Consider the following 13,196-nt stretch of genomic DNA (forward strand, 5'->3'; position numbering starts at 1 on the left):
TTCAGGCAATGGTTGGAAGACTGTTAAGGGCATAACATAAAAGAATTCTTCGTTGGTTGAATGATAGTATCAGATGATCTCAAAGGTAATGTCCAATGCTATATAACCCTGTTACCATTTTCAAAAAGCTAGGGACATTGTTTTTTTTTTATTTTTTTATTTTTTATTTTTTATTTATGATAGTCACACACAGAGAGAGAAAGAGAGAGGCAGAGACATAGGCAGAGGGAGAAGCAGGCTCCATGCACCGGGAGCCTGACGTGGGATTTGATCCCGGGTCTCCAGGATCACGCCCTGGGTCAAAGGTAGGCGCCAAACCGCTGCGCCATCCAGGGATCCCAAGCTAGGGACATTGTATTCTCACCTCTGTCTTTCCTAAATAACCTTTTGAAGTTCTGTCATACTTTGATGAGTCTGCTTTAAAAACATTTTTAAAAATTTTGAAATAATTTACACTTACAGAAAAGTTGTAAAAATGGTAGGGTTCCCATATACTCTTCGTCTAGCTTTCTCTAATGTTAGTATCTTCTATAACCATAGTGTGATTATTGAAACCAGGAAATTAACATTGATATAATACTATTAACTAATCTATGTAACTTAGTACAATTTTACCAGACTTTTTCCCACTTATGTCCTTTTTTTGTGTTCTTCAATTTGAGTTTGTCTAATATTTTCTTATAATTAGGTTATACACTTTTGGCAAAAGTGATGTTCCCTTCTCAGTGCATAATTATAGGGGATGTATGATGCCAATATGTCTTGTTACTGGTGATGTTAACTTTGATCACTTGATTATTAAGTTGGTGTCTGTTAGGTTTCCCTACTATAATGTTACAATCTTCCCCTTTGTAATTAATAAGTACCTTGTGAGAAGATACTTAAGAGACTATGCAGATATCCTTATTCTCATCATACTTTTGCTCACTGCTTTTAACATCCATCAGTGGTTCTTTTTTTAGGATATTAATTAATTAATTGTTTTAAAAGTTGTGGTTTAAAAAACCCATATAACATTAAGTTTACCATCTTAACCATTTTTAAGTATATAGTTTGATAGTGTAAAGTATATTCACATTGTTGTATGATAGATCTCTAGAACTTTTTCATCTTGCTAACCTGAAATTCTATACCTATTTAATACCAATTCACCCACCCCACCCCTAGCAACCACATTTCTACTTTATGTTTCTATGATTTAGACTATTTTAGATACTACATATGAGTAGAATCATAAAGTATTTGTCCTTTATGTTGCTTAGCATAATGTCCTTAAGGTTCATCCATGTTGTAGCATGTGATAGGATTTCACATTTATTTTATTTTATTTTATTTTATTTTATTTTATTTTATTTATTTATTTATTTAATTAATTAAAAAATTTTTTTATGATAGAGAGAGAGAGAGAGAGGCAGAGACATAGGCAGAGGGAGAAGCAGGCTCCATGCACTGGGAGCCCGATGTGGGATTCAATCCCAGGTCTCCAGGATCGCACCCTGGGCCAAAGGCAGGCGGTAAACCGCTGCGCCACCCAGGGATCCCAGGATTTCACATTTTTAAGGCTGTATAATATTCCGTTATGTATATATGTCACATTTGCTTTATCTACTTTGATGGACATTTGGATTGCTTCCACATCTTGGCTATTGTTAATAATGCTGGAGCGATGTAGTATGCAAATATCTCTTCAAGGTCCTGCTTTGAATTCTTTTCGATGTATACCCAGAAGTGAGATTACTGCATTATGTGGTAATTCTATTGATGGTTCTTGACTGCAATCATTACTGTGGTGTTTATATAATGATGATTTTCTATTTCCATCATGACTACTATATTTATTGCTTAGAATTCTACTGTAAGGAAGAGCTGTTACTTCTCTATTTATTTATTCAATTATTTATATCAGTATGAGCTCATGGATATTTCTCTCTGTGAGTTGTAATTCATCATGCTTATTATTAATTTTGTTGATCAAATTGTCCCAGATTTGGCTGTTTTTAATAATAAATTTATTTTTTATTGGTGTTCAATTTACCAACATACAGAATAACACCCAGTGCTCATCCCGTCAAGTGCCCCCCTCAGTGCCCGTCACCCAGTCACCCCCACCCCCTGCCCTCCTCCCCTTCCACCACCCCTAGTTCGTTTCCCAGAGTTAGGAGTCTTTAACCAGATTTGGCTTTTAGGAACTCCTTCAAGTTCCTTTCTATGTGCTTTCATCATTTTTGGACATTCTTTATTTTCTAGCATCACAAGATACTTCAGGTTCATGTTGTATTTTCTTTGCTTTAGTCCTAGATTCAGCAATTTCTCTAAGGAGTCCTGGTTCCTTTAACTGGAGAGTGGTATTTGGAATGTTTAGAAATCAAGATCTTTGTGCTCAGTGTTAGAGAGAGAAACTGAGAGGCAGAGACACAGGCAGAGGGAGAAGCAGGCTCCACGCAGGGAGCCGACTGGGTCTCCAGGATCACACCCCAGGCTGCAGGCGGCGCCAAACCGCTGAGCCACCAGGGCTACCCTCTACTTAGGTTTTATAAAGCAGTTTGATGTAGGGGAAAGAAGATAGCTCTGAATATATGGTTAATCCCTTAATGAACTATATTACTTTGGGTCTTAGTGTCCTCATTTCTAAAATGAGAGAAGATAGTATCAACTTTGCAAAGTTGTTGTGAGATAATATAAGTAAAATATTAAGCATATAGGAGATCTTCAATAAATTGTAATTGCTATTTTTGTTGCTATATGTATGTTCATGCTACTTAGGTAAATTTTATCCTCACTGTATAAATTGAAACTTAAAAAAAAAATTGTCCTAAAACTACCTTAAGTTGCGAAATGAAAAGGTTGAATTTAGATCTCTGAGATTTCTTCCAGCTCAAGTGTGATTCTGAGTTACTCCTTAGTTCTTCATTTGCTTTTTCTCCAAGCTAAACAGCCTCAATTCATTTTAGCCTTTCCACTAAGACCTTTTATTCATCTCTTTGGTCATTCCTGTGGTTCTTTTCTGGACCTTCTCTAGATTGTCCTTCTATTTAAAACACACACACACACACACACCATTGGAAAAAAAAATCTACCTAAGTTTTATTGAGGGCCGACTCTGTGCCCAGAATGATATTGAGTAATGGGACAGAAAATAAAGGAAGTATAAGATAAACTATGCCTTGATAGAGCTTATAGTTTTGCTAAAAAGACCAGTTACATACACCATGGTATTTCAGAATTGCTGGAGTCCTTCCTTCCTTTCTTTCCTTGTTTTTTTTTTTTTTTTTTCCTTTCTCTTCCCTTCCCCATACCACCCCTCCCTTCCTTTCCTTTTCTTTCTTTCTTTCTTTCTTTCTTTCTTTCTTTCTTTCTTTCTTTCTCTCTCTCTCTCTCTCTCTCAGGAAGGTCTCTTTCAGAATCTCCTGAAAGCATGCATAAATAAATAAATAAATAAATAAATAAATAAATAAATGTCATATCTTATTTCATTTTAATGAGGAGCTTGCCTGCAAAAGAGTTCATCATTGGAGTTGTCTGGAATAGGTCTTTGCATTTATGTTATGCATTGTAATTTGTTTATCTTTTTCACATATGTTGTTTTATTTGGTTTCCAAAACAAATTTGTGATAGGCAGAGTTGAGGCTTCTGCCTCAGTGCTTTCTCTTCCACTCTACTGTGCTTCATCCACTTTGACTTCTCATTCACCTTCTCTATCCTGCCTACTTCGTAAGGCTTCTTTGTAAGTTTTTTTGGATAACTCTAGGTAATTCTTTTCTCCCTCCAAACTTCTGTGGTTTACACTGTTTACTACACACCTTTTAAGCATTTTTGTATGTTTTATTGAAGTATAATAAAAATACAGATAAAGGTATAAATCAGGTGTACAGCTCAATGAATCATTACAAGTGAACTATCTAGCACCCAGATCAAGAAATAGAACCTAAAAAACTCCATGAGCCCCCCAGTCACTACCCAGAGCCCCCAGTCACTACCTATAGCCCAGATTAGCCACAGTCTTCACTTTGAATATCATAAAATAGTTTTGTCTTTTAAACATTCAGTATGAAAAAATAAACATACAGTGCATACTCTGTATGTACTGTATGTCTCTACTTCATCATTATTGTTCTGTGTTGTAATAGTTTATTCAATCTTGTTATTGTGTAGCATTTTATTATATAAATATACCATGTTTCACTTACCCATTTATCTATTGATTGGTATTTGGATTATTTCTAATTTGAGCTGTTATTAATAGTGCTGCTATGAAAATTTCTTGTAGATGTTTTTTGAACATGTGTACATATTTCTATTGGTGTATGTACTTAGAAGTGGAATTGCTGAGTCTTATAGAATGTGCATACATTCAGCTTATATAGATACTACCAAATATTTTTTCCAAAGTGATTGTACCATTTTACACTCCCACTAGCAGTGTATGAGAGTTCTGGTTGCTCTGCATCTTTGCTAACACTTCCGTGTATGTGTGCATAAGGGGGTACACGATCTTTAACTATTTCATTTTTTATTTTTAATTTTTATCTTTTTAAGATTTATTTAGTTATTTGAGAGAGAGAGTATGATCATGAATGGGTGATCTGAGTTACCCAGGTGCCCCTTTAACCTTTTTAAAATATTATATTTGGTTCCATTTCATGTGTAGTGAGTCTTCTTTCTGTTCTCCACAAGACTATGAGCTCCTTGAAGATAGGGATTGTTTGTATCCTAAAACCTGACACAAAGACTGGTATATTATGGGCATTTAATAAAGGTGGGATGAATGATGTATGTATTCATGGCATGTATGTAGATAAAGACAAGAAGGAAATGTAGGGAATAACCATATGAGTGAGTGGTTGGGTTTGTTCATTCAACAAATATTTGAGTATTTCCCATATCTAACACACTGTATTTGATTTTGGTAATATGCCTAGTTTCTATCCTTATGGATCTTTATGGTAGTGGTGATAGGAAATAAGCAAGTTTCATAAATATATAATTGTACGTTATAATGAGTACTATGAATGAAATGAACAGGCTACTGCTATCATAAAGAATAATGGTATGATAAGAAACTATTTAGATAAAATGACCAGAGAAGGTCTTTTTGAAAAGGTGAAATTTTAGTATCTTAGGGTAATTTTTTTTCTTTTACAAAAAGTTGTTTATTGGGATCTTTTCAGTTTTTTTTTTTTTTTTTTTTAAGATTTTATTTATTCATGAGAGAGAGAGGCAGAGATACAGGCAGAGGGAGAAGCAGGCTCCATGCAGAGAGCCCGATGTGGGACTCGATCCTGGAACTCCAGGATCACGCCGTTGGCCGAAGGCAGGCGCTAAACCCCTGAGCCACCCAGGGATCCCATCTTTTCAGTTTAAATGAAGGAAAAATTGATGTCTTTAAAGGTCAAGGGAATCTATTTTAGGGGGCAAGAACATTTACAAAAGAGTAAAAATATATATTTATAGATATGTGCAGGGATGGGGAAACTAGTTATTGTTTTTGGTACTAGATACCTAGGTACTCTAGTGGTTCAAATAGTGTTAAATATTAACTAATGAAACTAATGGTAGGACAAAAAATACAGGAGTTGGTGAGACAGTCACACAGGAATCCATTGGTTACTCCTGGAGCTATGGGAGAAGAGAAGGATCATGTAATCTAGTAAAAGAGAATTTGCCCCAAAGCTCAGCAGGTTGAAATGGTTGTCCATTGTTCTTTGAACCTATTTAAGTGCTTTGTATTTTACAAAGATGAACCATTACATTGATGTATTTGATGTATGTTCTGTGTTTAGTCTTTGTTTAATACCTAAATTAAAGCATAAGTTCCCTTGGGACTGACCAGGAGAATCCTAACTAATTTTTATACTCTTAGCTTGGAAAGAAAAGTAAATAATAATTGTTAATTAGAAATTCTATTTTTCCCTCATTAGGATTAAAGAAAAAAGTCATTTTCATTTTATATGTCCCTTCTTGGAATAAACTAGAATTGAAGGGATAACCCTCCTTCTGTTCCCTCACCCCTTTTTTGGGTAAAGGTAATATAACATTACTGAGAATTTGGAAACTATTCCTAAATTCATCCATAATTCTATGAACCTAACAAACTGACCGCTGAGCCACCTGGGCGTCCCGGTCTTGATTTTAATACCAACCTAATACTGTTATGGTGAGGATTAAATAAGGTAATATATGTAAGGCACTTGGCATATATAACCTGGCACATGATAATTGTAAATAATGGCTATTTTATTGCCAAAGTGCATTCAAGTGCAATGTGAACATAAAAGGAAGGCAATTCTTATCTGAACAACAATGATATGAGTGGGGACACCTGGGTGGCTCACTGGTTCTGTGTCTGCCTTCTGCTCAGGGTGTGATCCTGGGGTCCTGGAATTGAGTCCCGCATTGGGCTCCTTGCAGGGAGCCTGCTTCTCCCTCTGCCTATGTCTCTGCCTCTCTCTCTGTATCTCTCATGAATAAATAAATACAAATCTTTAAAAAAACACCAAACAATGATGTGAGTGATGATGGGAGCTTCTATTCATTATTTCGTGAAAGGTACTTTACATGTATTATCTTCTTTAACCCTCCCTACATATGAAGTTCAGTAAGTTGCTTATGGCCACCCAGATTGTATGTGGCAAAAGTAGGCTTTAAACTTAAAAACTGACTATTTAGTCTTTTCCCCACATATACCAACCACACTGCTACTAATATTTAGGTAGGTCTTTATTGCAATTGTAGTTCCTAGAGTTGACTCAGATTTATTTAGTTCCAGGTTTCCAGGACCAAATCCTTTGATTTATTCAGGTATCCAAGAGATATTTATTGAGTCCCTGCATAGGTGCCCATCTTGGATTCTTTTGGTGATCAGATCACCAGGAACTAGGTTAATCAAGATTGCGAAGATTCTATAGTTCTTACTTTGAAACAGCTCTACTCAGATTAACTGTCTAATGAATGCTCTCTGTTGCTTACATTTGTTTTTTTTTTTTTTAATCCCCCAGTGGTCCCCGATGAGCCAGTTCTTAGGATGTGGTAGATCAGAACAGATTCCTGGAGTAGGTGTACAGTGGAGTAGGAAGTATCACACCACAAATAAGGTGAGAATTATTAGTACTTTCTACATTTATAGACTGCTTTCACACAGGTGTTCTTATTTGAATCTCAGCAAAATTGTTAGCTGGATGAGGCAAGGAATTTTATTGAATGCACAAGGTGAGGCTAATGGAAATGAAGTGACTTACCCAGGTCACAAGGATAAGTGACAGACCAACTGAATATTTGAATCTACAGCTTCTGATCCTATGTCCTATATCTCTTCTTGTACTGTCTTGCTTGGAAAACACTTTAGAGAAAAAAATTGTTATGGGTTTTATATGTTAAAAGTAATGTAAAGATTTTTATATGTTAAGACATATTATATATTTAAAGTAATATTTAACTTCTGGAGAATTTCTTATTGATTATATAGCCTGCCTTCATTTGGAGAGGCCTAGCATTAGGATAGGTTTTTCTTGGAGTCTGTTTGCCAACAGGACTCATATTTTCAATAGTCATTAATAAAATGTGTTATACTAAAAAATATGAGTTTATTTTATTTATTTATTTTTAAAAAGATTTTATTTATTTGACAGAAAGAGAGAGAGAGCAAGCATGATCAGGGGGTAAGGGCAGGGAGAGAGGGAGAAGCAGACTCCCCACTGAACAGGGAACCTGATGCAGGGCTTGATCCTAGGACCCTTTGATCATGACCTGAGCCAGAGGCAGATACTTTACCAACTGAGCCACTGAGGTACCCTAAAAAATATGAGTTTAGGAACATTTATTCAGGGCTTGCTTTAGTTGATTATGATTTTGAATAACTTTTGACTGCTTTCAGACAATAGTTTTCTTTCCTTTTCCTGTTATGTCAAAACCATAGAGCTTTCCTTTTCTCAGAATTCTTTGGGAAACGAGGGTCAAGATTTACTTTTAAAAGTACCCTTTTCCATAGCACTTTTTTTTTTTCCCATAACGCTTTTATTCTGATAGCCCAAATCTGTCATTTCCTAGATATGGGTTCATAGGCATATGGTTAATGAGATGGGTCTGAAATTTGGAGGACATCTATTATGTGGAGTTCCAGATGTATTTGCACTGAGTGATAAGATGCCCAGAAAAATGAGAATTAGAAATTCTAGGTAAAAAAAAAAAAAAAAAAAAAAAATCTAAGCAATAAAAAATACCCTTAGACCTAATAAGAAACAAAAGCATTCTTTTTTTTCTTTAAATCAGATTATAGGGATACCTGAGGGGCTCACTCAGTTAAGCATCCCAACTCTTTTTTTTTTTTTTTAATATTTTATTTATTCATGAGAGACACAGAGAGAGAGAGAGGCAGAGACACAGGCAGAGGGAGAAGCAGGCTCCATGCAGGGAGCCCGACGTGGGACTCGATCCCGGGTCTCCAGGATCACGCCCCAGGCTGCAGGCGGTGCTAAACCGCTGCGCCACTGGGGCTGCCCAAAAGCATTCTTTTTTTTTTTTTAAACATTTTTTTAAAGATTTTATTTATTCATTAGAGAGCGAGAGAGAGAGAGAGAGAGAGAGAGAGAGAGAGGTAGAGACACAGGCAGAGGGAGAAGCAGGCTCAACGCAGGGAGCCTTGATGTGGGACCTGATCCCGGGACTCCAGGATCAAGCCCTGGGCCGAAGGCAGGCGCTAAATCACTGAGCCACCCAGGGATCCCCAGCATTCTTTTTTTTTAAATTATTTTTCAGGCTGCCTGAATGGTGTAATTGGTCAAGTGCCTGATTCTTGGTTTTGGCTTAGGTTGTGATCCAGGGGTTGTGAGATTGAGCCCTACATTAGGTTCTGCACTAAGTAAGGAGTCTGGTTAAGACTTTCTCTCCTTGGGCACCTGAGTGGCTCAGTTGGTAAAGCCTCTGCCTTTGGTTTAGATCATGATCCCAAGGTGCTGGGATCAAGCCCCGGTGTGGGACTCCTGGCTTAGAGGGAAGTCTGCTTCTCCCTCTCTCTCTGCCCCTCCCTCTGCTTGTGTGTGTATATGCTCTCTCTCTCAAAAAAAAAAAAAAGATTTTCTCTCCCTCTGCCCCCCTTCTATAAAATAAATAAATAACTCTTTAAAAAAACTGATTTTGCAACTAATTTTGTCCCCTTCTTTTTGATTAAATAGCTTTCTACTACCAAGGATTCCCCACAGCCTGTTGAGGAGAAGGTTGGTGCCTTCACGAAGATAATAGAAGCCATGGGATTTACAGGACCTTTGAAATACAGTAAATGGGTAAAGTCTTTTAAAAATTTTCTCATTTTCTTTTTGGGCTTTGTGCCTTCTGCTCCTCATAGAACATTTTTTAAAGCTTCTGCTTTGCTTTTGTGAAATTCATACATTTTCAGAACTTTGAAATGTATTGTGTCCGCTTCCTGCCACGCCCTCCCCATCCCCAACTCCAAGTCAGATCTATGTATTTGTGGGTCTGGAGTACTCTCTCTGTTCCCTTAACCTGATTCCTTAAAAGTGTCTCAGTACAAGTAAGCCAATAAGACTGGACTTTCCAGGCTCTTGCTACATGATATTCCATACAAATGAGTTCCAAGGAAGTAGATGGGTAGCATTCTTATGGAAATATTACTCACTGATGAATCCGTATTCATAAGTGATTTTTTTACTTGGTCATTATAGTGACTTTTATTAAAATTTTACTAATAAGCATTTTTAAATTAATCAATTCTGCAATTTATTGTAATTCTTATTATGGAGGAATATTTGCTAGCTGTGTCATTCCTAGTCAAGTCTTGGTCTACCACATTATTTGCTTTATAGTAGTTGCTATAAATGAATGACTATCTTCTTTGCATCAGGTATGTATTGCCCCTGGGTTTTTATAACAATGCCTCTAACCAATTAAAGTAATAAAATATTAGCCCAGTTATTTCCTGGTGCTAGCATTTCTCTCTACCTTTATAGCAGAAGTACCTTTTAATGCTTTTCAAGGTTGCTAGAATGTTGAATGAGCCTAATCAGTCATAAGTTATATGTTAATCAAAGCAAATCAACACAAAGCAGTAGGGAGGACTTTTCTAGAAAACATCATAGCTTTGCCCCAAATGATCAAATAATGCCAGTTATACAATTTTAGCAGGATGGATTCAGATTAGAATTTCAGTTTTAATATAGACTTTACATGTAGTTTCTTCTTGCAGTATCTAGTTTTCTTTCTGAATTCTCACTGCAGCAAGTATAGGCTTCTCTCTCTAATCTCTTTTGACATAAATTCTGAAAAGCAAATGGGGATTCCACAAGCATTTATTTTTAAGAGACTTTGAAAAGTATAAAAGATAACACATATATAGGTAATAATGATGTTCTTGAGACCCTAAGATTACAAAGTGCCTTTTTAATCGTTAGTGAAATATTAGTTATATTCACTGAAGTTATCTTTTTTACATCTTAATCTTTGGGCAAATGATAATCATTGGTATGTCTGGTAATGTTTTTAACAAGAATATTTTCCCTTATTAAAAAATGTTTGTGATTATGGCATTTGGACTCAACAACTTAAAATATGTGTTTTGTTTGAAAATTAGAAATTAATTAAAAGAAAAGGGAAATGAGAGCAGAAAGGGGAAAAAAAAAAGGAAAAATTTACTGTTTTATTCATTTCTTGATGGTTGAGTTCCACTTGGTTGCTACCATTGCTTTGTCTAGTCTGTTTTTTTTTATGATTCCAGAGGGAAAGTTGGCTACCATTTGGAGGATTACTAAATCATCAGGAAAATTTCTTCACTGTTGTAGTTTAAGTTAGCCTTTTGATTTTTCTTGGTTCCTTTGTGACCTCAACTAAGTGCTTAATATTTGCATTTTAAAGGGCTTTGTGGTATGGCAGTATCTTCCTTCTGTAACCTTCATTTTAAAATTTGTGACATCAAAACATCAAAATATGATGTTCTAGTATAATTTGAGTGGAAAACATAGGTATAGCTTTGCATTTTGAAAGATTATAAGCCCTTTTCAGCAAATGATGACTTAGATATCTGTGACTAGACACTTGTATTGGATTGCACTGGAAAGATCCTTTGCATTTTGTATTTTCACATCTTTCATTAGGAAGTAAAATCTGCTTGACATCAGCATTATCAACCATCTCTCCTTCATTTTTTCCTGTAACATTTTCATATGTAGTTTCATTTTTCTTCTAGATTCTTATTTAGGAATTTAAATGTAGCTTTTCCTTGTTTGTCCTGAAATAACCATTCTTTTCCGTTATCTTTTGTAGCAACATCAGGTAAGACAAGGACAACATTTGCCCGGTTCAGTCACATGTCATAGAATAGGCAGTTTCCAGATTAGCATAAAGCCAAAAATTATTTCTGTTCTGAAGGACACTTACAAACTAGAATGCATTCAGAAGTGGGCAGTGAGCCTTGTGAAGGCTTCAGGAATCATATTGAGTGAAGAGTGGTTGAAGAAAATAGGTGATGGTTCTCAGGTATTTGTAAAAAAAAGAAAAAAGAAAAGAAACTTAATCTAAGGTATTCCACTGGGCAGTGGATATTTCATGAATGTTACATGAAGCAGATTTACATTCAATAAAACAAAAATCTAACAAGAATTGTCCTTCAGGGGGATAGGTAACCTCACAAGGTCATTGGACTTGTTTGAACAGTGGCCCAGATGGTTGACTGAGAACCAAAAATGCTGTAGAAGGAATTCCAGTATGGAATAGAAGATTCAAATGACTTCAAAGCCCCTCCAACTCTCACACAGCTGTTAGTGCAAACCTTTTACTACATTCATTTTTCATCTTGTAAGATGGCACAAGATGCAAATGTCAGTGGGAGAGCTGATTTTCATTTCTTAAAGCTGTCTTAGGTGCTTGTGTTTTCATCAGGGACACTGATGAAGTCTTCCAGAGTTAGAATGAAATAAACATGAAGTCATCTGAGAACCAGAATAATTTGTATTGACTGGGTGGAATTTAGTCCACCCACCTCTTTAACTTATATTAATGCATGAATCTTGGAAGAAGTTCTTTCCCCAAGTTGTTATTTCCAGTCCCTCTGTGATGGTCTTAGGGGACTTGCTTTAGACATTTGTCCAGGAAAATGGCTCACCCAAGTATAAAGGCTTGGCTTCACTGCAGGAAAAGTGAGGAACTATAAAATGCTTCTGATTGCCACATTTTGAGCACTGTATAAATACACTAGCCAGTCTAGTGAGGTCTTTATTATTTGTAATGAAGGCTTTCTTCATAAACATGTTGTGGTGGGAAAAACCTTTTCAAGAGAAGATTTGGGTCTTGGTGGCAAATCTGTCTTTCTCAGGCAGAATGAACCTAGAGGACTCTATATTAGAATCTGAAGGAAACTGCAGAGTTAGAAAAAAAATTTAAAAAATAGGCCATTAGGAGTTTTATTTAAAAGTGTAAATGTGAGGGCACTTGGGTGGCTCAGTGGTTAAGGATCTGCCTGTGGCCCAGGTCATGATCCTGGGGTCTTAGGATCAAGTCCTGCTTAGCAGAGTCTGCTTCTCCCTCTACTTTTCCCCCTGCTAGTGATCTCTTTCTCTTTTTTTTTCTCTCTTTCTCAACTAAATAAATAAAATATTAAAAAAAATAAGATAAAATTGTAAATGTGTTGACATTTATATACCAGTACCCATATTTGACAGATAATTAATTTTTGCCATATTTGCTTTAGTTTTGTATTTTCCAGGATAAACTTTTACGGAAAAAATCCAGCCCATTTCTCTCCTTTCTTCTCTTTCTTCCTCCACCAAGATAATTACTATTTTAAAGCTGGTTGTTATTCCCTTGTAAATTTTTGTTCTTCTACCACTCATCTTTTTATCCATAAACAATATATATACCATTATATATTGTGTTCATAAAAGCTATATAATATTTCACTTTTCAACCTGTTTTTATTAGTGAACATTATGTTTTTGAGTGGTGATCTGATTTTTTTCATTTCAACTGCTGAATAGCTTCATATCATATAATTAAAGTACAGTTTAACTATTCCTGTACCAAAGACAGTAGTTTTAGCTTTTTCATAATGACAGAACCTTTTAGGTTGTACAGTTTTTTGAGAGAGAGAGATGGAGTTACTGGGTTCTAGTCTATGAATATTGTTAAGTGTATTAAATTATTCATCAGTTTTATCAGTTTATATGTCCATCAGAGTTTAAAGGTTCAATATCATT

At 35.7% G+C, this 13,196-nt stretch overlaps 1 protein-coding gene across 8 annotated transcripts in view; it reads left to right on the top strand.

The window, feature by feature from the left end:
* UQCC1 (ubiquinol-cytochrome c reductase complex assembly factor 1) overlaps positions 1 to 13,196 on the top strand; it is a 99,147-nt gene that overhangs the window by 19,019 nt on the left and 66,932 nt on the right. For 5 of the 8 annotated variants that reach the window (XM_026009823.2, XM_072736033.1, XM_072736031.1 and 2 more), the window contains 2 exons: positions 6,996 to 7,091; positions 9,168 to 9,275. In XM_026009823.2, coding sequence (XP_025865608.1) covers positions 6,996 to 7,091; positions 9,168 to 9,275 — 204 coding nt within the window. The remainder of the gene's footprint in view (positions 1 to 6,995; positions 7,092 to 9,167; positions 9,276 to 13,196) is intronic. The other 3 variants (XM_026009824.2, XM_072736032.1, XM_072736035.1) reach the window with 1 other exon arrangement.

Source organism: Vulpes vulpes, chromosome 14, assembly GCF_048418805.1.
Source record: "Vulpes vulpes isolate BD-2025 chromosome 14, VulVul3, whole genome shotgun sequence".
Taxonomy (NCBI): domain Eukaryota; kingdom Metazoa; phylum Chordata; class Mammalia; order Carnivora; family Canidae; genus Vulpes; species Vulpes vulpes.